We start from the raw sequence: 26,376 nt of genomic DNA on the forward strand, positions 1-26,376 counted from the left end.
CTTGCTATTTCACATTACCTATTATACATTTAGTCCTTATTTACACTTTCAGTTTCTCACACCAGAGAAACTATTCAGTATTTATACATGTGTGTCCTATTTATTTCACTTAAGAGTATTGCCTCAATGTGCATCCACTTAGCTATAAATGTCTCTAATTTTTCATTTTTTATAGCTGAGTAGTACTCCATTTTATTAAAAAAACCACATTTTCAACTCAGGGTTTGTTTTTTTTTGGTTTTTGTTTTTGGTATCAGGGATCGAACTTGGGACCTTGCACTTGCGCAGCAGGCGGCAAAACCATTGAGCTAAATCCCTGGCCCCCAAACCACATTTTCTTTATCCAGTCTCCAGTTGATGGGCATTTGGGCTGTTTCCAAGTTTTAGCTATCAGAAACTGTGCTGCTATGAACATGGGTGCACATATATCACTGTGGTATGATTCTTTTAATTCTTTGGGGACGATCCCCAGCAGTGGAATAGTGGGATCAAATGGGACTTCCAGTCCTAGTTCTTTGAGGTGCCTCCATCCTGATTTCCACAGTGGTTGTGTCAGTCTACACTCCCACCAGCAGTGGAGCAGGGTTCCTCTTTCCCCACAGCCCTACCAGCACTTGTTATTGGTTGATTTCTTGATAGCAGCCATTCTTTCTGGAGTGAGGTGGAATCTCAGCACTGTTTTCATTTGCATCTCTTGAATGACCAGTGATGTTGAACATTTTTTCATATATTTATTTGCTACTTCTACTTCTTTGTCTGAGAAATGTCTTTTCATTTCAGATGCCCATTTTTGGATTGGGTCTTTAAATTTGGGAGGTCTGATCTTTTTGAGTTCTTTATAGAGTCAAGATAGTAGACCTTTGTCTGAGGAAGAGCAGGTGAAGATTTTTTTCCCACATTGTGGGTTGTCCCTTCACACTGCTGGTGGTTTCTCTTGCTGTGAAGAAGCCTTTTAATAAGAAGAGATCCCAGTTGTTGATTGTTTGTGCTAGTTTATGGGCAACTGAGGTTTTGTTCATAAAATCTTTTCCTACACCGATGTCTTCAAGAGTTCTACCTGACCTCTGTTCCAACTGGTTCAGAGTTTCTATTTTAATATTTAGATCTTTAATCCATTTTGATTTTAGTTTAGTGCATGGTGAGAGATATAGGTTAGGTCTAATTTTAATCTTTGGCAAGTTGAAGCCCAATTTTTCCAGCACCATTTATTAAAGAGACTATCTTTCCTCCAGTGAGGGTGTTTGGCTCCTTTATCGAAGATGAGATGGCTGAGTGTGTCTGGCATTGTTTCTGCATCTTCTAATCTGTTCCACTGGTCCTCAGGTCTGTTTCTTTGCCAGTACCATGCTGTTTTTATCACAGTAGCTTTGTAGTAGAGTTGCAGGTTGGGGATTGTGATACCCCCTGCCATGTCTCTGTTACCTAGAATTGCTTTTGCCATTCTGGGTCTCTTCTTTTTCCAAATGAATTTTTGGATTCTTTTCTCAAGGTCTATGAAGTATGCTGTTGAGATCTCAATTGGAATTTCATTAAATCTATATAGCAGCTTTGGAAGTATGGCCATTTTCACTATATTAATCCTTCCTACCCAGGAGCAGGGGATGTCTGTCCATTTTCTGATATCATCTTCAATCTCTCTTTTCAGAGTGCCATAGTTTTCAGAGAAGAGGTCTTTGATTTCTTTCATTAGGTTGATTCCTAGGTATTTCAGTTTTTTGGATGTTATTGTGAAAGGAATTATTTGCCCTATTTCTCTCTCAGTGAGTCTGTCATTGGTGTAGAGGAAAGCTATTGATTTTCGTGTGTTGACCTTGTAACCAGCTACTTGACTGAATTTGATTATTCAGTGTAGAAGACTTTTGGTGGAGTTCTTGGGGTCTTCTATATAGAGTATCATGTCATCTGCAAATAATGACAATTTGACTTCTTCATTTCCTATCTTTATTCCTTTTATTTCTTTCTCTTGCCTAATTGCCATAGCTAATGTTTCCAGAACTATATTGAACAAGAGTGGTGATAGTGGACATCCTTGTCTTGTTCCTGATTTTAATGTGAAGAATTACAGTTTTTGACCATTTAGTATGATATTGGCTGGTGGTTTTTCAGAGATGGCTTCTATCACTTTGAGTTAGAGACCATCTATTCCAATTTTTTGTAGGGTTTTTATCATAACTGAATGTTGGATTTTGTCAAATGTTTTTCTGCATCTATGGAGATAATCATATGGTTTTTGTCCTTGGCTCTATTGATATAGTGTATTACATTGATTGATTTATGTATGTTGAACCATCCCTGCATCCCTGGGATGAATCCCACTTGATCAGGGTGTATGATCTTCTTGATGATCTTCTGCATTCTGTTTGCCATTATCTTATTAAGGTTTTTTGCATCTATATTCATTAGTGAGATTGGCCTATAGTTTTCCTTTTCAGTTGGGTCTTTCTCTGCTTTGGGGATCAAGGTGAGGCTTGCTTCCAGGAATGAATTTGGGAGTATTGCTTCCCTTTCAATTTCATTAAAGAGTTTAAATAGTAGTGGCAGTAGTTCCTCTCTAAATGTCTTGTAGAATTCAGCAGTGAAGGCATCAGGGCCCGGGCTTTTCTTAGTTGATACGTTTTTAATTACATTTTCAATTTCATTGGTTAATATTGGGTTGTTTAGAATTTTTAAGTCTTCTTTGTTCAACTTTGGTAATTCATATGTATCTAGGAATCTGTCCATTTCTTCTGTGTTTTCCATCTCATTGACGTATAGGTTCTGGAAGTAGGTATTGATGATCCTCTGAATTTCTGCTGGATCTGTTGTAATTTCACCCTTTTCATTCCTAATTGAATGGATTTGGGCCTGTGAAGAGTTTTTTTATGTCATCTGCACTCTCTCCTGTTTCTTCATTGACTCCAATCAGTCTTATGTTATTTTTTGCATCATCTAGCAGCTGCTGGATTGATTTCTCCTGGTCCCTTATCATTTTAAAGAAAGTTTTCTTTTCTTGGTCAGTAATTGCAATCTTGTCTTCTATATCTGAAATTCTGTCCTCACATTGGCTCATTTTGCTGCATAGACTTTTAATGGAATTTTTAATCTCCTGGAAATCTGTTTTCGTTTGTTTCATGGATTCCATTTGTTTTTTATGTTGGGATTCCATCACTTTCCTCAGCTCCTCTTGTTTTTTTTTTTAATCTGTGTCTGCTCTAGATTGATTAATCATGTCTTGTACTATGGTCACAATCTGTGCTGTTATTTGAGACATTATTTCTGATTTCATTTTTCCCAGTTCCTCTTTTATTTCCAGTTCAAGCAGTCCAGGTGCTTGAGTATCAGATTGCTCCTTTTTGTTTCCCTTTGGGGTTGGTTTAGGTGATCTGGATGTCAGTTTTGAGTCTTGTTTATGTATCTTCTCATTTCAGTGGGTGGGGTTGTAATGCTGGCGCCCACACAGTTCACCTCCTTGGTGCTGGGATGGGGAGGGCTTTGGTCCTCATCTCTGGGGGCGGTGGTATGGTAGTCCAAAAGGCTCAGCTCCTAGGTGCAGGCGGTGGGCTAAGATATTTTCTTTTAATCATCACTCCTATCCAAATATAACTGCCACTCTTCTATCACCATTGTGTAGCTTTTACTGCTTGTGACTTTTATTTGCATGAAAGAAAGACTATCTATTCAATTGTGTTTGGTTTCATTTGTTCAATATTATGTTTCTGAGATTCATCTATGACATGTATTTGTTATTAATTGCCACTTGGATTGTTTCATTTTGTGTCTATCTGAGTAATACTGCTATGAGTATTTATTTGGTATTTATATGTACATATTTCTGTTGGCTTTATGCTAGGTCATAAGATGTGCATATGTTCAACTTCATTAGATATTACTGTGACAATTAAGCTTAATTGTGTCAACTTGATTGGGTTTGGGACCTTCCAATGGATTGATAAAGCCCTTAGTGGGTACATCTTGGTGGCTCATGGAGGCTTGAGCTTAGGTTTCTGGCCCCTTACTCTTTCATATTCTTTCCCTACTCTACTTCCTGGCCATGTCTTCCACCATGATGTTTCTGCTTTGGAGTCAGATAATTATAGATAGAACCTCCTGAAACCATGAGGCAAATTCAGTCTCTCTCCTTAATGTTGTGGATGTCTGGTATTGTGCCTCAGCAACAGAAAAGCTGACTAATACAATTGCCAAAGAATTTTCCAAAGTGTTGCATTTATTTCCACTCCTACTCTAGTGTCCCAGTTCCCTATCATTTTCTACACTTGATGTTGTTGATTAATAAAATAAGAAATTTTTGCTGGTTTTGTATGGATATTTCATCTTGGTTGCGATTTGCATTAGAGTTATGTTAATATTCGGCATCTTTATATTTACTGGCCATTTGAATGCATTCTGTTGTGAGGTGCCTTTTCATGCCTTTTGCCCATTTTTTTGGCCCATTTTTTAAAAAGAAGAATTTTGATTTGTTCTTGTTGATTTGTGAAAGTTTTTAAAAAAATATCTTCTGGAGTCTTTCTCAAATATATTCATCTTGCAAGTATCCTCTACCTTTTTGTGTTACTTTTCTCATTGTCTTAATTTTTAAATAAGGTATCACTTTTAATGCTACTTAGATCCAATTTTGTGTCCTGCTTAGGAAATTATTGCCCATGTCAATATAATGAAAATTATTTTATGTTGTCATCTAGATGCTTATACCTTTACAATTTTATATATATCTGGAACTGATTTTTTATGTATAGTGTGAGATAAAGGTTTAGATTCATGAGAGAAATAGTGCAGGAACTGTACACAGAAGAAAATGTTGATACAAAACTCAAATCTAATTGGAAAGATACCATGTTAATAGATTGAGTCAATATTACAAAGATGTCAATTCTTCCCAATTGATAAAAAGATTTAGCACATTCCTGCTGGTACACGCATGACTGTCCTATCTGTCAGCTTACACTACTCAATGAAACTGTCACATGCTGCTGGATAAGACAGTCATGCATGTACCACTGGTGATTCAGAGCCATCGAGCAGCAAGACATATGAATTATGCCCCGTTGTGAATGTGTAACTGGAATCTCAGTGGAAATTTCACTGTACTACTTTGTGAAAATTTTCAAGTTCTCCTTAAAATTTATGTAAAAATATAAAATGCAAAAATTACTTTAAACAATCCTGATAAACAAAGCTGGATCAGATACAATCAGATACAAAGATTTGTTAAGTTTTAATAATTTTAAGACAATGTGATTTGGTTCAATGATGAGTCAATATGAAACTGAAATCAAAAGGAGTCCAGAAATGTATCCACTCATGCAGCCATTTATTTTATGACTAAGTCTCCATTACAGTGCAGTGAAGTGGGATAGTTTTTCATAAATGGTGCTATATCAGTTGATTATCCACATAGGAACAATGTTAACTTTAATATAGCATCTTTACATATAGCACTCTAAATGTTGCTGCTTCTGCTCATCACTTCTCTTTCCTACAGGGTAAGCTTTCCTTTTAATCAATTATATCTTCTTGAATTTTTTTAAAGTTTAAAACCCTTAGATAACTTTCTCTAATTTTGCCTCTTTTTGTTTTTAGTGTAACAACATAGGTTCTGGAATTAGAATGCCTGGATCACAAAACAACCTTACTAGATGTCTGACTTAGGGGCAATTGTACCTTTGTTTCTTCCCATAAAAATAGGGACAACAAAAATTGTGCCCATTATATGGGTGCTTTAAGGATCAAGGAAGTAAAGATTTACTCTTACTGTTTTTCAAGCTTTCATTATTCTCCTTGGTGCATTACTTTACTATGATCTTTGAAAATTTCCTTTTAGTGTTTTATGTTTCTTCTTCAGGAAAGTTGTCCATTTTCACAGATCTCAGGACAGAATTACAGACTGAACCATTAAACTATAAATTAAACATTAAACTAAAAATAATGTATATTTAATATGGCAAGTTCCTTTATTTGTACAGGGCTTACAGGCATTGTGTGGTAATGATGGCTTGCTACAAAGAAGCCAAGCTGGATACCTCAGGAAAATCATGGCAAATGCAGGGCTTGAGATACCATATATCAGCCAAAATATTCTTTTAAAAATCATCTTACTACTTATACAAATGATACATGAGAACATTTTTAAGCAAAAACTTCAAACAATATGAAAAACGAGAAAAAAGTTGTAGGGTTCTCTTCATTGTTTTTCTTTCCTTCCTACTCATTCCTCCAGGTGGGACTAATATTAAGAATTTTATATGTATTTATCTAGGTTTTTCAAAATATATAGACATGTATATACAGAAAAATATTTTAAAATGTAAGATGATTATCCTATATATATGTTATTTTACAATTTTTTCCTACTAACAATGTATCTTGGTTTAGTTTTCATATGTACATGTAGATTTTTCTTGTGTTTAGTTACATATAATTTTTGCTTACATGACTATCACAATTTACATAATTATTTCCAACTGTAGATATGTGGAGTGTTCCTAATATATGTTTGAAGATACTTTTTTTTGGTACTGGGCATCAAACTTAGTACCTTGCACTTGTGAGGCAGGTGGCAGAACCACTGAGCTAAATCCCCAGCCCCTGAAGATATATTTTTGTCTGTTTTTGAATATGTGGAGAGTCCTACATTTGAAATTGCTAGTTTAAATGGTATGTATTTTTAAAGTTGTATTTTTAAATCGTCCTCCAAAATGGCTGTTATGATTTCCATTTTTACTTTACCATATTCAAGTTGATTTTTCTCATAAGCTGACAGTTTTTTCATTATTGTTCAAGGTGCAAAAAATTTATCTTTAGTTTCTATTTTCTTAGTTTCTATTTTGTAAAGAAAATACTTCAATTTCAATTCCACGGCTTTTAGAGATTTCAAATATCTTTTCAAATATTCATTGGCATTTTTTGTAACCTGTTTCAGATTCTTTCCTCACTTTCTGTAGGACTCTTTGTCCCTTTTTCATTGATTTGGTGGATCTGTTTAGGAGCTATTGCTGTCACAACTTTATGTGCAATCTGTGTTACAAATGTTCTCTTCCAAGCTCTAGTTTGCTTTTTCATTTCTTCTCTCTCTCTCTCTCTCTCTTTGAGATAGAGTCTCGCTACATAGTTCATGGTCTTGAACTCACTTTGTAGCCTACGCTGGCCTTGAACTCTCAGTCCAGCTTCTGCCTGCCGAGTACTGGATTTACAGGTGTGTGCCACCACACCAGGCCTGTAATTCATTTTCAATATAGGAAGTTTTAAATTATATGTACAAAATCTATCTCCTATTATCCATTTTTTATTTTGCCCTTTATTTTTATTTTGAGTTTTCATATAAGAGGAACCATTCAGTACTTAAGCTTGTGTGTCTGATATATTTCACTTAACATTATGATCTCAAGATTAATCTGTTTTCCTGCAAATGACTGTGGAAAGAGGATCAAGAAATGGAAGAAGGGGAGGGAAAGGGGATAAAAAGAGAATTAAAATATGCTATGGTACATATACCAGCTTCTCACAAGGAATGCAATCATTGTGTAATGCAAACATGTACTAATAAAAAATAAAAACTAAAAAAATTGTATGTAAGAGCATCTACTCACTTTTTAAAATGTAACTTCTGGATTTTTTGTGTGTTTAGTAAAGCTTTTTTACATAATTAACATGAAGATGTTCTCCGTATCTTATTTTAACAGTTTCATACATTTTAATGTTTAAATTATCATTTCATCTGAAAGTTTTCATTTCCAAATATGTAAAGTGTGGATCTAATGTTTTTATATGAATTTTGAATCATTAATTGACTATTTTCTCATAATTTTCTGTATTGATTTCACATTATATGTTAGATTACTATCCATAAGTTAGGTTTACTACTGGTCTCAAGTCTGTTCCCTTGATTTAGTTTTTCTAATTATACTCTATTTCTCTATTATTGATTATTATGGGGCTTATAGCATGTCTTATATGCCTTATATCTTATAGCAACTTTCATTGCATTTAAGAACCATACCCCCTTTTTCACAGAGACTGTACCATTTTATATTTCTACCAACAGTGTACAAAAATTCCAATTTTTCCACATTGTCACCAACATGTGCTATTTTGTGTTTGTTTCCATTGTAGCTATCCTAATGAATGGACGGAGGTATCTCATTTTAGTTTTATTTGCATTTTCTTAATGTTTAGTAATGTTTAACATATTTCTGTGTGCTCATTGGCCACTTATATATCTTCTTTGGAGGAGTGCCTGCTCAAATTGTTTGTTCATTTTTGGATCTTTAGGTTGTGTTATCGGAGTTCTTTATATACAAAGTATTATTAATACTTTGATATACAGTTTACAAATATTCACTCTCATTCTGTGGGCTATCTTTTTGTTTTGTTAATAAGTAACACTTTGATGAAGTTTTAAAAGTAATTTAAAGTAATTACTGATATGGAGACACTTGTAATTTTCTTTATAGACATCTCCTAAATTCCTATCTTTTGTACTATATTACTTTGTTATTTTTTGTTTAGTTGATTTTTTCTTTTATTACTGCCTTCTGTGTTTAGTTGATTTTTTTTTTTATCATGAAGCATTTCTATTTTTTTTCCTTTTGGGTATATATATTCTTTATCTGTAGGGAAAATTGTGCTTGATATTTCCTTTTCTAAATTTTTTTCTGGGAGAAGCAACACAGCCATGTCATTCATTTATATGTTCTCTATAATTTCTTTGGTGCTTCAGCTACAGAATTGAATAATTTTGTAGCTGAACTTACCAGAATGACATTACAATAGCATTTTCAGTCTCAGTGGAAAGTGGATTAGCTTGTGATTGATGTTAAAATATAAAAAGTTATGAGCATTAAAAGTATAAATATTAGAATCTTTCCTGAAGTCTTCCCCAAAATGGTAGTGATCAAATATACCATCTTTTTGAGGATTAATTCTAAAATTGAAGACTTAGGTAGATGCATTCCTCTCTTATCTAAACATTCCCAAAACTTTTGCTCCTGAAACTTTTTGTAAAAGTTGTCTGTATGCTAGCATTATTCAAATTTTAATGCCCCAAACACTAAATATTTGTGTAGCATGTTTAAATGAAGTTTTAAGTATTTATCAAATTATGAACTCTCTTAATGGATGTTGATAGTAAAAATAAATGTGTGTTAGACAACCATTTCACAGACATTCTAACACATTTCTTTAGATGTTATTAGCTTTAAGAATCATTCCAAAGGGACAGAGATTTAGCTCAGTGGTTCCACCACCTGCCTCACAAGCAGAAGGACCCGAGTTTGATCCCAGGTACCAAAAAAAAAAAAAAAATCATTACAAAATATTTTGATGAAGTTTAGAATATATAAAGTACTGAATTCTCAAAACATGGCATCCTAAAAAATGAAAGATTTTAAAGTAGTGCATTTTTCTCTTAAGAGTTACAGTTTTTGAAATTATTATACATCAATGATGCAATCTTTTTAAAGTCAGTTTTTCTTAAAAGATATATTTTATGTAACATGTAATTGGTTAAGTATACTTTTCCTGGTAAACTAAGTGCTTTTATATTTGAAGTTGACCTTATAAAGCTAATGAGCAATCCTCAAAGGCAACTAATAGGATAGTGTTCAGTTATGGAATCTAGAATTAAAGAACCTTTTATTGTCTGCTTTTATGGTTTCTCAGAGTTTTAAAGCATAAAGAATAACATTTTATCTTATATTAAAGTTACACTTCCCTTTTGTTGGAGTACATGTGCTACCTGTTTTATGAGGAATGTTAATATTACCCTCCAAGTCAGGTCTATGCATAAAAATTTACCAAATAATGCTGATGTGGTTTCTTAAAGACAGTATTATGTGCTGGGTTATGATGCAATGTCATCTTGCTGCTTGACAACTAGATCTGTAAAGAATTAGAGCTGTGGGTGTTAACAGTACCTTTGCATAAGGAGATGTAAAATTAAAAATGAAGAATGTGTGCAAATGGTCATTCAATGTTTTTAAAATTGGGTCAGCAATCCAAAAATGGGTATATGAAATGAACAAGCATTTCTCAGATGAAGAAGTACAAACAGCAAATAAATATATGAAAAAAATGTTCAGCATCACTGGTTATTTGGGAAATGCAAATTAAGCTAACACTGAGATTCCAATTCACTCCAGAAAGAATGGCTATCATCAAGAAACCAACCAATAACAAATCAATATTGGAACCCTTCTCCAATATATCAATAAAGGAACCTTTCTCCACTGTTGGGGGGAGTAGAATGCTGCAACCACTGTGGATATCAGTGCGCAGATTTCCTCAAAAAGTAAAACTAGAGGTTCCATCTCACCCAGCTATTTCCTTTCTTGGTATTTTCCTGAAAGAGCTAAAAGCATAATACCACAGCAATATGTGCACACCCATGTTTATGGTAGCCCAATTTGTAATAAATAAATCAATCTTTGTAATAAACAAATCAATCTTGGAAACAGCCCAGAGGCCTAGAAATGGATGAATGGATAAAAAACACATGGAATTTATATACCATGGAGTACTACACTTTCATAAAGAATAAACTGGAGACATTTTTAGGTAAATAGATGCACCTTGAGAACATAGGGCACACACATTTAAATATAGCATTGTTTCTCTTATGTGAGAAACTGAAAGGATAAATAAGGACCAAAATGCATGATAGGTATTGGGAAGTAGAAAGAAAATGTTCAAATGGAAAAGATGCAAAGGAGATGGGAGGAGGAAGGGCAGGAAGGGGAAAGAGAATAGAAGGAAAAAATGGAAGCAAAGCTTTTGTAAATGAGGAGGAGAAGAAAGACTGCAGGAAGGGGAGGTGTATGGGGGAAAAAAATCAAGATATATCATGTACAGGTACAAATTCCCTGTGATGAATTTGATCATTATGTATATCAAGTGTAACAATAAAATTAATTTTAAATAAAAGAAGAAAAGATTGGGTCAATACTATATCTAAAGAGGCAGCTTATATGCTTTAACTTTCATGGCATAGAATAAACTAAAATGTAGGGGAATTCATGATCATGAATGCCTATATATTTAGTAACATATTTGTTCTGAAAATATCTTACCTTATTAATTTCAGCACTTTCATTTTTATTAATAATTCCTTTTGTCCCGAAACTCTTGAGAATTTCTTTAGCCATATTGAGCATGACATTAATCTCCTCCTTTGTTTTCATAGTGACACCTATATCTGGGTGATCATACTCTAAGTAGCCTGAAAAATAATCACAGATTTTCAGATGAAATAAGAGCATTATCTTAAATGGTTCATGTGGATAATAAGCTAATGTCTCTTCTCTAAACTCATGGAGTACAATTTTCAACACGGGGACATGTATCTCTCCTTGAACGCCCCACTATAATCAATTCTCATTTGCAGATAGTGCCAGAATGCTGTCATATTCTTGGCAGCCCACACACTCATGCTAATCTGGAAGAGGAAAGAGAGGCCCAGTCCTTAGGATAGCAGATATATTGATCCACCTGAACTGGACACTGGGAGCCTTCTTGGGGCTCTAGTTCTGGTGTTCACGATCCACTTTCCAGGACTTCTGACCATACACTGTGTGCTCAAATATGGCTTTTGACTAAATCCTTTCACTCATCCTGGGTCACTGTCTGTTCAACATGCCAGTATCTAGACAGCTTAGCCGTCTATGCTTTTCTGCTCATTTTATTGGATTCTGGACTTCTATTAAAATTTAATTCTACATTTGGGCTTTCCCTTGATTGTAACCTCTTGTCTGTCCTGGTACTTATTTGCTGTACTAGATTTTTCAAACCTGGCCTCATTCTCAAGTTTGCTTTATGTTCTTTAGCTCCCTTCCACCTGGTATCAAATCCTTTTCTCATCCTCACACATGAGCGTTATTACATTATCAGGGTGCCTGTTTCTCTGCCAGAATTTGTTCTGCACCAGGAGTGTGACCTGGCAGAGAATAGGTTGTTGGCATGTATGAGTGCTGAGCTTCTCTGCAGTCCTGATGGAGGTCTGCAAGGTTCTGTTCTAATTTCAACTCATTATAAAGCCTGAATCCTTGAATGGAAGCTCTATGGCCAGTGGAGAGGAACAGTAACTTCTTTCCTTGTGTCATTCAAAAAGATACCAATATTTTTGGTTTGGAAGGAAATAGAGTTAATGAGGCTATAAAATGTCATGCGTAATTAAGACATGCTAATGTAGATCATTTAAAAAGAAATTAAAAGGTCTTCATTGTTTTATTAGGCAGAGAGAATGAGTATGGAGAGAGACTATTACACTCTACCCATCTATACTGGAAAACACAATCATATTTGTTGTTGAGATTATCTACTTTATTATTATTAGGGATTAGGTTTCCTTTCAGATAGCTTAATTATGAAAACCACAGTTTTTCTAGAGTTATGATGATAAGAGATGGTAATGTAAAATATTTAGGATGAAAGATGCGTACGTACCTAGCTCTTTCATAGCACGTTCCATATTCCTTGTTTCCCGCTTTAATAACATCTACAGGACAAAAGAAAGTTACGTCCATTGCAAAAAAAAAAAGTACCATTATAAAAACGTCTTTGTGCACACACCTGAAATTTTAGCCCTCTGGGAGGCTGAGACAGGAGGATCACAAGTCTGAGCCCAGCCTAAGTAACTGAGTGACTTAGCAAGATCCTGTCTCAAAAATAAAAATTAAAAAGGACCAAGAATGTAACTCGGGCTGCAGGTCCTAGGTTTAATACCACACACACACACACACACACCCCTTTGGATTTCCAACTGATAGATTTTAAACCTAATCTATTGACCTTATAAAAAAGTATGATGGATATGGTGAAAGCTTTTTAGGGATTCAAGCTGAATTTTGTACCATGAGAGGCTTTTTTCTTCTTTCTCTTTCTGTCACTGCTGATTGAACTCCACATTCTCCACCACTGAGCTACATCCCAGCTTCAGAAGCTTTGGCTTCAGCAAGAGTGATGCAGAAGATAAGAAGTACTATTACTTAGGTTGATTTTGAGAAGACTAAAAGTATTTCATATATTATTCCTTAAGGTAACTTGCTTTAGGGTACTACTGATTCTGAAATGTGTGGAAGGTACTTCCTCATTCAGCTTTATGGAACTTCCAAATCAGAGACAATGGAATAGCTTTCAAACTCGAATAAGTAGGTATGGTCAAGGTGTGTGATAGCCTAAATGAGAATAAAGTTGGGTCAATATTTTAGACACCTAAATCCTTTTGTATTTTCTTCTTTGCATCCTCAAATTCTAGTTCAATGTATCAGTGGTGAGAAAAAGTAGTAACATTCAGGCAAATAGTTTTAAAGTTGTAGGTGCTAAAGAGACAAAAATACTACTTTTTGTGTTTTATTACATATTGAGTGTACACTTTTCTCAACTACAAAACTTTGAGCATATAAAGAATAACATCCCAAAGTTGCAAATTGCCTTGGAAGGTAAATATTGAATTCTACCTCATCAACAAATTGGCAGGCACATATCACTGATAGTCTGTCTCAATTTAGAAAAAAGTTAGAATTTAGGGCCTTAAAACTATCTTTTCTATTTACTAATCATGGGACTTGGGGTAAAATCATTTAACCTCTCTTAGTCTCCTGTTTCTCATCTGCGTAATGAAAAAGTCTGACAAGGTTTCCTATATATGAATTATTGTTTTCTTCTTTCTATATTCCAGATCACTTGTTTTTATTTCCTTTATTGTTTACTATGAAAAAACAAAGATAAGAGATTGATGGAGCATTGGGGTATTATGAGGAACCTCCCTTCAACCAAAGCATCACTCCTTACTTTCTGATGGTTCCTATTTAATACACCTATAGCCTGGCGTATCCTGGAGCCTGCCTTGGGAGAATGCTGATCTGTCTTACTAAGGCAGAAAGGTGACTTCTCATATCATGCTAGCATGGTACAGGCATCTCAGTAAGAAGATATGTGAGTAATTTAAATGTAGACCAGTTTAAGTTTTTGCAGAAATTAATTATCAAACTTGAAGTCAAAGATGGTATGTAAATGTACTGACCAAGGACATGATGGGTGAGGGCAGCAGAGCAGTGGAAGGAGTAAGTCTTTTTCTATTATTTAAGATTTTACTCACCTCTTTAACCTGCTTAGAAGTTGCAATCTCATCAATTATATTCATTACATCTATTTCACCTTGGATATATCCTTTCAGTATTGCATACTTAAAGGATTGCTGATGACTCATTTTTTTATCTATTATTTCTAGTAACTTTGGTGTTATGAGCTGAAAAAGTAGAATTACCATTTAATGTAAATTATGCAGATTTTACTTGCTTATGTACTAATTAGTTCAACTGAAGTTGATATAAGAAATTAAGTGCTTTTAAAGGTGGTAACTACAGAAAACTGTCAAGATTCTTCGTTCTTTTATTCATGGTGCTTTTATAACTTTATGACTATAGTTATTGCTCTATAATTAATAATACTGGGCACACATGGGTGACATTGTTACACAGAAATAAAGTTATAACTTTCTTCTTTGTTATGCATTTCCCTTACAGAAAATTGCAGGTTATCAAATGGCTTCAATTTTTGGAAAACAATATGCTTAATCTTCTGAGCTTAGGTTGTAAAATGACTGTCTACAAAGTGCTGCCACATTTACATGCTAAATCTCCTATCAAACTTACTAAATGATCTGTGTGGATGAGACCCAACCACAACCAAACTCTCTGTTTGATCCCATAATTAACCTTTTTCCTTGTTTCTTTGCTGAGGGCTTAAATCTCTAGGTCCTATGTTACCCTTGTGCAGTTCCCTAATTTCAGCACAGGTGACAGTTCTCTTTACTTTCCTATATATGTGTGCTCCACAATCCCCAACCACTCATAATGAATCCCTAGAGTTTACTCATCATTGAAAATTCAGCTCAAGTATCACCTAAAAAAAGAAATCTTTTCTCTTTCTCAAGTATTTTGTATTATTTTGCACTTAGCCTACCATACAGCATTGGCATAGCTAGATTACTTGTCATTTCTATAGAGTTTCCTAGATTCAGGGACTGTATCTAATTTGTCATTATATTCCAAGGGCCTACCATTTGGCATAGGATTCAGAGTTTCCTGAATATATAAACAAATTTTTCTTAGGTGGTTAGTCAGTTCCTTCACTTAGACAATTCAGCGGACTCTGTATAGCTTTCTATCAGGAAGAATTAACTAGGCTATAGAATACACAAGGCTTGTTTTCCTCAAATTAAACTGTAGTCATTACTTAGTGTCTAATAAATACTAACAAAGGAGAGACTACTGCTTCCATACTTGATTTATGTCTCTCAGCAGCAAAAGCATTTCTAAATATATGTACGAAATACATAAATAAAAACATTCCATGCTGTTAGTTTAAACTCTATATAAACTATGGCTCATTTAGCTTTGTATTTTCTACAGTGCTTATACTTGTCTGTGTCTTATGTGTGAATAGAGTAAGAGAGAGAGAAAATATATCTGCACCCATATATCTTTATGTGTTGTCATGGAGTGAGTTTCATGCCACTGAAATAATCATAAGAAAATAAAAACTACTCATCATACTTGTTACATGAATTAGAGAATCAGAGGTCATTTTTTATACCATGATTCTATACTACTATGAACTTACATAAAAGTAACTGAGTACTTTGTTAATGATTTGTGTGAATGTATGCTACTTGTTTTGTCCCTATGAATGTTCTGCATGGCTCTTTGTTCTGCCTACTTCCATCTTTTATCCCCTAGGTATCTATAAAAACATATATTACTTCAGCAAAACTTGTACTTATATCAATGTGGAATTTTTCATGTACTCTCTATAAAAGGGAAAGCTGTGATGAATATGTTTATACCTCTTAGTGCTAAACTAATTTCTATTTTTCTTGCCTCAACACAGAATTCTTTATTTTGTCCAAAACAGCACAGTAAAAACATCTCCAACAATACATAAACCTATATATAAAATATAGAATATCTCTAAAGTTTTTCCTTTATATGGTAGCACACCAGCGTATGCAAGAGAAAATACTGTTGATGGGCCAAACGGAAAAGTGATTTAGGCAATGACCTAGTTACCAGGCACTGACCTTCAAAGACAAGGTAAATGCCAATTTCAGTCAGAAAAGCAGTATTAAGAGTTTCTATGAAGCTGAGATTAGTGTATTTCTACATGTTCTACTTCTTAGTCATGGTTCTTTGCCTCTGGAGTGGTACTAAAAAGTATAGGGAATGCCTATCCAACACCAAATTTTCATCTGAAAAACTCAATAGAAATTACAAAGCTTAAAAAAAATGTGCTGGATTTCAGAAGTATTTAGTAAAATTTTTAAGAAAGCTTCCCATGAACACTTTCAAAAACAACAGGATTTACAACATCCTGTGCAAAGGTGTAAACATCTACTCAGGCCATTAGTCAAAATCTGCTTAGTAATTTGTTTCTCACATACCCTTTCAGGATAGTCAAGTCAATAATCATCTGATTTCTTCTTTACCTAATGATCTGTTGTTAGCCTACCTTTAATAAAGAGAGGAAAAAAGTAATACATGTTTTAAGTCAACTGGTTCTCTTAGGACTCATGATTTCTATTGTTTCATCTTGTTATTATGTCTTTACAGAAGCAATTTATATAAGGTATTATAAAAAATAACTTGTCAAAGGAAGTTAAAATTTAAAATGTAAACATTAGCCCAATAGAGAGTGGTTGCTTTAAAAATAGTAATGAAACTAGAGGAATTTGAAATTGCATGATTTATTTGCTTTTTACCTTCAAAACACGTGCTATACGAAGGAGTGGAATATTTTCCATTATTTCAGTTAAGATAAAATTATGAGCAATGAATCCGGCCTCAAAAAGTATTACATCTAGGATGCCAATGAATGTAATTGCTAACTCAAAGAGGTTCCAGGCATATGAAAAATATTCCTTCTGCATTGCTGCGAGCTGTTGATTTAAAAAGAATTTTACATTGTCATGTTTTTTTATTTTACTACACCATTACCCACAATATCTTAAACATTAAAAGTTAGATTTTTTTCTTTTGCTCTTCCTTAAGTTCCTACATGTCTGAATACTACCAGGAAAACAAAACCAAACAAACAGAACAAGATTGTTCATGTTATCCTATAGAAAAGGAACATTAATAGGACTACTGATTTGGGATTGGTTATAAAGCATAGATATAAATTAAAAAATTATAAAGTTACACTGGAGAAAAGTAGTAGCAGTGGAAAGGCAGGTAAATCCAAATGAAAACATAATGTGACAACATCTTATCATTGAAAACAACCTTAAATATCCTGTGTTGTATTGTTTTATAGTATTACATAATTAATATCCAAAACTGACTCAGATTAATAAGAAAAATAAACTAGATTTTTGTGATATACATGGGCAATATTTTACTAAAATAAAGATGTATTTATTAGGTAATTATATTTTATCCAGTAAATTCACTTGTGTAATTTTATTTTGTGAAGATGAAAAATAAAACTAATTTTTAATTTCTTAAAAATCTAAGTGAAAGTAGATATTTTGTCAGAATTACCTTGGGAATTACACTAATTCTTTAGTAAATATATTAACTGGATAATTACACTAATTCTTAGAATAAATGTATCATTTGTAGAACATAAGGTATCATCAACATGTCAACATTCAAATGAGTACATTTCAGAAGCTATTTATTTATGTTTTTATTCATAAAATATATTTTTCCATTAGAGTGGGAATAGCTCAATAGGATGTTTTTAAACAGGTTGAATTGGATAGTTGTAAACCTTTTAAATTGGATAGTTGCAAGTTGGGAAATTGCCATTCTTAAGGCTAATTTCTTATTTGTTTTCTGTTTTCTCCTCCATGCATCTAGAGAGTCAATGAAGATAGCTAGAGTCTGTTGATTCAGAAAATATTCTTTAAAAATCCTTCAAAAGGGTGACTTTTTAGAAGTAATTCTTTTTTTAACATTGAAAGTGTTTAATTATACTTTTATCAGTAACCTAAGAATGAGTTTGTTCCCTAATCATATAGTGGAAATACAGTTAATCTAGAATTTTTTTAAAAATTCTTTTATTGGTACATTTTAGGTATACAATACGTTTACATTTATCATTGGGTGCTAGTACCTGTACCTGATGTATCTTGGTTCTTATTTTTCCCCCATTACCTGTGCGCCCTTCACCTGCTCCACCCTTCCCTATTTACATAGACTTCATTTACATTTTTTTTCTTTTCTCATAATTTTTCCTTTCCCTTCTTTCCTTTTCTCTTCCCCTCCCACCACCCCTACTTCTTTGGACCTTTTCTTCCTATTTCAAGTTATCAATTATTAGTTTTAATAATTTTAACCCTTATTTACACTTTCAGTTTCTCACACTAGAGAAACTATTAGGTATTTAGAAGTAATTCTTAAGGAAGTAGGCTAATCCACTTACAACTTTCCTTAGTACTAGGCACAAAATCAGGATAGAATACATAGTTCCCTTACCTTGTGTTGACAATATTACTTTGAAGCCATTAATATTATAGTTTAATCTGAACTCTGAAAATAAGGATTTCATGCCTTAAATTCACAACTGATAGTTTGTCTGACAATTCTGTCTCAAGTCAACTAGAAGCAGTTGAGGTAGGTTTCCTATTGAATATGAAATTTACAATAAAATGCAAATTTTATGGAAGGAGCTTATTTTATAAGTCCTATGGTCTTTATTACTAGCTTGAAACTTATATATAGTTTATTGGATTTGAATCCATCCTTTTCTAATACTATGGCTTTGTAGCAGCTTTCAAATTTTGGGTACAGATCTGAAATTCATTTATTTTGTGCAAGTATCAGATATAATTCCTCTATTTAAATTTTCTGGCTAAAATATTTTATATTACAACTTTGATCCATATGACAAAGTATCTCTATTCATTTGTGAGAACACATTTCCATCATTTAGCAACTCTTTATATTGGATTTTAAAAATCGAATGTAAATATTTTAGGTATTAAATCTATCAAGCTACCTATCCTTCTGTTTTGCCTATCAAGTATAAAAATAATAAAATGAACACCCAGGTGCTTCCAACTCTGCTGACTTTAAGAACATTGCCAATACTGTTTAAACTCATTCTTTCCTTTTTTACTCATCATATTAACATTTATTTTTGCAAATACGTTATGCTTGAAGTATTCATATTTCCTATTGCCACCCTTAAAATCATCTTTAAAATGTTTATTTGCTTTGAGAAGAGAATTTCAGATACTCTTTAGAAAACTGTGTGCAGCTAGTGTTGAAACATGAGGTTAAGAAATCTTGTTAAAGATATTACAATAACATATACATTTTAGATTACCTTAAGTACAGCCTCTAGAATATACAATGTAAGGAAAAAGTAGCTAGCACGTCTTATTTCATAGACGTAGATTTCATTTAACAGAGATATCCAGGAGATGATAATAGGAAATGTATTCATTAGTATTGCAAGGTATCCAATATACTCAAATTCATCAATAGATACTATGTTATGGCATGTACAAAGGAAGTGATATCTGCAAAACAAAACAGTTTTGTCAGATGAAAGAACTATATCAAATGTTTTTTATTATATACTTTGTTCTCTTCTAAATATCAATGGTCATAGAGCCCTGCTTAATTCTTGGAAGCAGTAATCACTAGTTTATACTGTCTTGCACCATGATTTGGATTTTTTAATTTCCTCTTTGACTAAATATCTTGGATCTGGTTTCCCCTCTTTCTTTTCTCACCTCTACTCACTTTGTTTTGTTTTGTTTTGTTTTTTGCAGTACTGAGGATTAAACCCAGAACCTTTGTCCTGAGCTACATTCCTAGCCCTTTTGATTTTTAATTTTAAGACAGAGTCTTGCTAAGTCATTAACTTGACGAGGCTGGGCTTGCACTTGTAATCCTCCTGTTGCAGCTTCCCAGAGTGCTTGGATTGCACCATATACTACCATGTAATACTTTTCTTTTACTTTTAAAAGGGATACTTTCAGTGTAAGAGAGAGATAATTCAGACTGGGAACATTTAAAAAACAAAACAATGAGAGTCCTTCACACCCTCCAATAATTCCATTTCTAAGACATGACTACTAACAGTTTGAATATTGTTCCAAAAGAAATTATAGCATATTAGGGAGAAGCTTGGCTTATGTGGAGTCTGCTAACTAACTGGAGTTTTTGTCCAGACCACTATTTGTTCAGTGTTGGTTTTGGGGATCTTTCTGAAACAAATCACATCCTCTGGTGTCTTGTTGGTGCTTGAGATGCTTTTTTAAGTTATATGGAAAAATGTTTAAGTGCTTTTCAGTTTTGTTTTGGTTGAGTTCTACTGTATTCGAATATTATTATAGTTTTTCCCCTTAAATTATTCTTCTTTGAATGGTTTTAATTTTTGTATGTGTGTGTGTTTGATAATAGTTATTTAAAAAAAGAAATTATAGCATAAATATTTTTCTGTGACCTACTTTTAAAAACATAATGTATTATGTTTTTAAAAAACAATGTAATAATTAGGCACAAAATTGGGAAGACAGCACAGGATTCATGGCAGTGGGATAATATGGATCAAATTTTATAAAAAATTTTAAATTAATGAATATGTTTTGAAAAATAGTTTCTGTAGCAAATATGCTAATGAGTGGAATTGTAAATGAGAGGATCTGGTTTTTATATTTTTAAATCAATTTCTGAAACTATTCAAATGGTATAATAATGCATTACGTTTGCTAAAGTTCAAATGATATGATTGATCAATAATTACTAATTGAACTGCTCATTTTCCCATTCTCAGGGAGCACATTTGAATTAGGTGTCAAAGGTATTTATTTATTGATTGATTGATTGATTGATTGGTTGGTTTTTTTGAGACAAGGTCTCACTTTGCAGGTCAGGCTGGCCTGAACTCACTATATAGCCCAGGCTAGCCTCGAATTCATGGCGATCCTCCTGCCTCTGCCTTCCAAGTTCTGGGATTACAGGTGTGTGTCACCATGCCGGGCTGCCAGAAGCTTTTTATAATTTTGGATCTTATTTGAGAACAAGAAGGTGAAGTTATGAAATAGAAACATGATTACGTGATCACACTGCTAGGTCTCTCTAAAGCCTCAGGCAGGGCCTGCTTGTGAGAAGAGCCATAGATCGTAAGTCTTAGTGACTTTGTGCTAGCAGAGCCTGTGCCCTTCTTGGTCATCTCTCTACACTGCTTTTCTTGATCTATCCCAGCAGCACTGTACTTGAGTTGCCTTGTGCTTAAGTAAATGCTTGAGTATACCCTGTTTTCTTTATGTCAGATGGGTGAATTGAAGGGGATGTGATGAGAACTACTTATAATTCTGTGAAACTTTTAGTTGTCTGTCTTAATTTCCTAATTCCTCCTGGAATTCTATATTGTTTATTTAATATTTTGATTATAGGTTCCACTTGGCTATTTCTGTCACAATAGTTTTTATTTTAATCAACGGGAATGTTTAGTTTGACAACAAGTATATTACCCCAGCTATACTTTTTTTTTTTGGTACCAGGGATCGAACTCGGGACATTGAGCTTGTGAGGCAGGTGCCAGAACCACTGAACTAAATCCCCAGCACCCCCCCAGCTATACTTTCACGGACATTTGGAAGTAACCACACAATGGACCTTCACAGTGGACTCTGATTTTGATAAACTAGGCCAGAAACTCCATATAACCTCCAGTCTAACTTAAGGACTATGACAGCATATCAGGCCTTTAATATCAGTGCCAGGTTCTTAAATGCCATATTCAAATGTCATCAAAAATATGAGTTTTCTCTTTTTCTCCAGTATATGTTAACTCTGCTAAAATTGTTCAGTGTCCATCAAAATATTGAGGAAATATTTATTTTCTGTCTTTGTGGGGATTGTTAGAGGTCTTTACTCCAGGGCTCTGGTCCACAGAATTGACTTAGGTGTATACCACACAGAAGATAAGAGGGATCATGACTTCATTTTGGTGTAGCTAATTGTAACCATTTTGTAACCAGTCACATTTTAGAAAAGTACCATTGTATCTAACTGCTTATCTACATGGTCCTTTGACACATTTTTTTTTTCTTAATCATCCCAGTTCAGGGAACCTTGTTGGTCATGCTTTTGTAAGTTCACGGTTTATAAAAGAAAATATGCATGTCTTGCCTCTGAAGATTCATCTGTCTTTTGCTATTCTTGAGTCCTATCCATCTTTTTGATAATTAAAGAGATCAGTACATGGCACCTATTCTTACTGTGAACCATGGCCTGTAGAGGTCATCTACCTTGAGTTTCTTGTGTCTTCTGGGCCTTCCCAGGGAATGAGTCCGTGCATTTGATTTTTAATACATAATAAATTTAGCTGGGCATCCCATTTGCTGTAGTTTATTAGTCTGGCCAATTTCCAAAGAACAACACAGCATTGTAACAGTACCAGCCCCAATTTGCTTTGTCAGAGTGCTCAACTCTGTTATCACAGACAAGACAACCCAAGCCAATAAATTCTCTCCAGTCTGGCCTTATGTTGCACATTTCTGGTCCAGTAGCCTTAAGATTCATTCCCTCATATGTTCTACCGGTATTTTCTGGAATTAGTCAGTTCCTGTAGTTCCTACAGTAAATAGTTTGTAGTCCCCTAAAGCAGACACTATATTTTCCCTTATAGCTATATTGAGACCTGACTAGGTAATCCCCAAAAAGCAAAGAAAGGTACTAAACACTAAACTTGAAAAAAAGGGAACAAATCACATTTTGTGGTGCCATATCTGTGTAGCATCTGAAGGTAAGATGAGGCTAATTCTATGTAGGGAGGGGGGCTGCTTCTTCAAGAAAAGAGTATTAATAAGAATCTAGAGGTTAAAATTCTTAAGGTTTGTTTTCCCTAGTGTTATCATTTCAAGTTTCAGCTTTCCACTTAAATGTTCATAGTGGTGCTATTTACATTAGGCCAAGTGTAGAAATAACATAAATGTACATAAACTGATAAATAAGTAAATGAGATATCATATATACAAACAATGGACTATTATCCAGACATAGAAATGGACAAGATATTGATAACATTAAAAAATAGATGAACTTTATGCTAATAATATATGCTATTGTGAACAAGAAAACATTATGTTAAGTAAAAAAAAGCTAGAAACACAAAACTGTATATCAATGATTCCATTTACATGAAAAATTCTGACTAGGTAAAAGAAAATAAGGCAATGCTTTCCAGGAGCTGGAGGGAGAATGGAGAAGTGACTGCTAAAAGAATATTGGTTTACCTTTTGAGCCAATGAAAATATTAAAGAATCTGGTAGAGCAGATGATTGCTCAACATTGCAAAGGTACCAAATGCTGAACTGCACCTTTAAAATGATTGTAAATTTTGTTATGTGAAATGTAAAATTAATAAAAGCAAAAACATTATTCTTATGTATCTCCTTCTTTAAATTCTACATATATATGTAGGTTAGTTGTAAACTACCTCAAAATATTTTTGTAAAGTATTTAGGATCTATCTATCTATATATACATATATATACGTGTATATATATGTATACGTATATACATGTATATATATACATATATATATGTGTATATATATATATATATATATATTTGGTACCGAGAATCAAACTCAGAATCTTGCACTTTTGAGCTAGATGTGGTGCCACTGGGCTAAATCCCCGACTCCTAGGTTATAATTTAAAAATAAAGAAAAATGGAGTTTGAAATGAAAATAAATGAATGTTACCATTCTTGTATGTTTCAAAAGCACTTACTTTGAGGGGACTTCTTTATCTTTTTTAGTATTGTACAGCAAATTGAGCAGTACTTTTCTAAAGACACTAAGAAGGTTTTTGCTTTCAGAGTACTTCTTTATTGTTTCAGGATTTATATATCTAAAAAATAGAGAGAGATCTTTAAAACATGCTTTAAACATTTTAAAATAAGTTTAATGCACTATTGTCAGAAAGCAGCAAAACTATTATGTGCAATGATGACTATGAGTGAGGCATTTTCAGGGCACAATCTAAGTCATAAAGTTGTAGACAGAAGTAGATAGACACAAAGTTACGCTGTAAGACCCACTCACCAAAGAGAGAGTTCCCCCAAAATTAGGACATAGGGTTCAAAATAACATAGAGTTCAATGTCCAGAAAGAAAAAGCATGCCATTATTCACATATGTGGAATTCAAATACATCTGGGTTTTCATTTTGAATTCCCTATTGTCTGGCATGGCAATGAACAAATTACCTAACTAATATAATTGCTTATCTATAAAATAGGAGTAAAAATATCTATGTGAGGGTGGGATAATTCAGTGAGAAAAATATATATAAAGTATCTAGCCCATCTGCTACATCTCTAGTTTCACCTTCAGGGCAAGTTGTCAGGTTAAAATGTCTACAGAAGGGATAAAATGGAAACTTGGAAGAATAAGGACTCAAAGACACCGAAGAATCTTTTTGCTAGCACTTGGATGAAGTTTTCTGTAGATTCTGTTGGGTTTTGTATTGACACAGTTCACATCTGTATGTCATGATTCAGTCTTACCTAGCCAGTACCCTTGGTTTTACCAGTAACTTGCCTGCTGCTGACCAGATACTTTTATTGTCTTCATCAGAAACATGCTAGAGTTTTCTGCTCTTCAACCTGAGACTCTAGGTTGTCATATGGCTTAATGGAAGGGCACTGGAAACCTAAGTTCAGAAGTGGATCCTATCCTTCTAATTGAATATAATGTTCCACTCTGGAATTCATGCAGTTTCTCTATTACAGGATATTAATGTAATAGAAAAGAATGAAGACATTCAATTCTCTAAGGATCAATATTAGTAATATGGTAAATGCATAGACCATCTTGAATACATGTATGACTTAAGTCATAATTTAAAAATTATTTATTAAACATCTGTGGATAAACCATAAAGAAATATTAGTCTCTGCCCTCAGTTGACAAGTGGGATGAAGTATGCAAGTAACAATTGCAGTGAAGTGTAGTGTTGAGGCAGAGATAATAAATAAGAGGCTACTCTGTACCCAGAAAGGAGGGAACTTAATGGAACTCTGGAGAATCAGAAACCCTTCCTGAAGGAATTAATATCTAAGGTAAGATCTGACAATTTCATAAGTTCACACAAATCCTAAAATTCTGTGATATCCACAAGCATGTGATTGTTTACAGGACAAATTTCTAAGTATTCAGGGTCTTGAATTCCTACTTTACATCAACACATTCACTTCTTAAACCTAACTTAGGGAACAGTATGATCTCATTAATTGGGTACTGAGCCAGTTTGCCTTTGAATCCTGGCTTCCTAGTTTATTAGGAAAAATGACCTTGGGTAAGTTATTTAATCTTTGCTTCACTTTCCTCTCCTGTATAATGAAGATCACAACAGCACTCTTCTGACAGAATTTTTGTTAGATAGAAATATGATATGCATACAAAGTTTTCAAAAATGTGCTTGGCACGGCACTCAATAAAATGTGTTTAAAGTATTGTTCCTTGTGGGGTTTTTTTTCCCTGTACAAATGTTTATTTGTATTTAAAAAATAAAATGAAGCAAAACACTAAAAAAGTATGACATACATATTCCATCTTAGGAGTTTTTCTAAATAAATCAATCAGGATTTTAAAATAAGAGTCTCTTGTCTTTTCAACTAAGTCAGCACTTTTCCTGATAAATGTTTCAATTTTAAGCATAAACATTTTTCATTGCTCTATTAATCTTCAAAGGTTTTAATAATTAGGAGTACTTGTATTGGACCTTATTTTATTTTCCAATTCTGTGTGCATGAATGTCTATAACACTTTTAGATGTTAAATGTGAATAATTTCCATGAAAAATTTTCTTCAGTATTCCCTTTGCTTTTTATTCCCACAAATGGCTGATCTCCACCATTTTGTCAGTGTTATCAATTTGGCATCTGGTAGATGTTGCCTGCAGTTCTTTTGTTTTTTTATATTTATTTATTTATTTATTTATTTATTTATTTATTTATTTATTTATTTTTGGTACCGGGGATTGAACTCGGGTCCTTGCGCTTGTTTTTTAAAAATTTTTTAAATTTGTTAGGTGTACTTTACAGCACAGAGTGATTATATTCCTCTTGGGGAGAGGGTACATATACATAACAGAACTTAAGTCTTTTTCTTTCCCCTTTCCTTCCTCTGTTTCTTAGGCAATTTCATATGTACTTAGTGTAAGTCCTGATGTGCCTGTATAAACCCTCTACACTTTCTAAGACTTGTTTTTCTTGCTAAAGGATACTCCAATCTATGGAGCTAGTGATAGAAATAATCAAGAAATGCAAAATAAATCAACTCCCAGGCAGTCCACCAAGGAAGTAAGTACAGAATATGAGTACAATCAATAGAAAGTTCTCTACAAGTTGAAAGACCA

General features: G+C 33.6%; 1 protein-coding gene across 3 annotated transcripts in view; it reads right to left on the minus strand.

Moving 5' to 3' along the window:
* Slc9c1 (solute carrier family 9 member C1) overlaps positions 1-26,376 on the minus strand; it is a 129,242-nt gene that overhangs the window by 40,987 nt on the left and 61,879 nt on the right. For all 3 annotated transcript variants that reach the window (XM_021263780.2, XM_004835826.4, XM_021263782.2), the window contains 6 exons: positions 23,747-23,866; positions 19,321-19,516; positions 16,748-16,924; positions 14,087-14,236; positions 12,433-12,484; positions 11,061-11,209 (listed from right to left, as the gene is read on the minus strand). In XM_021263780.2, the coding sequence (XP_021119439.1) occupies positions 11,061-11,209; positions 12,433-12,484; positions 14,087-14,236; positions 16,748-16,924; positions 19,321-19,516; positions 23,747-23,866 (844 nt within the window). The remainder of the gene's footprint in view (positions 1-11,060; positions 11,210-12,432; positions 12,485-14,086; positions 14,237-16,747; positions 16,925-19,320; positions 19,517-23,746; positions 23,867-26,376) is intronic.

The sequence above is a fragment of the Heterocephalus glaber genome, unplaced genomic scaffold (assembly GCF_053883595.1).
Source record: "Heterocephalus glaber isolate CG9 unplaced genomic scaffold, H.glaber_assembly_v1.0 deba00000122, whole genome shotgun sequence".
NCBI classification, from domain to species: domain Eukaryota; kingdom Metazoa; phylum Chordata; class Mammalia; order Rodentia; family Bathyergidae; genus Heterocephalus; species Heterocephalus glaber.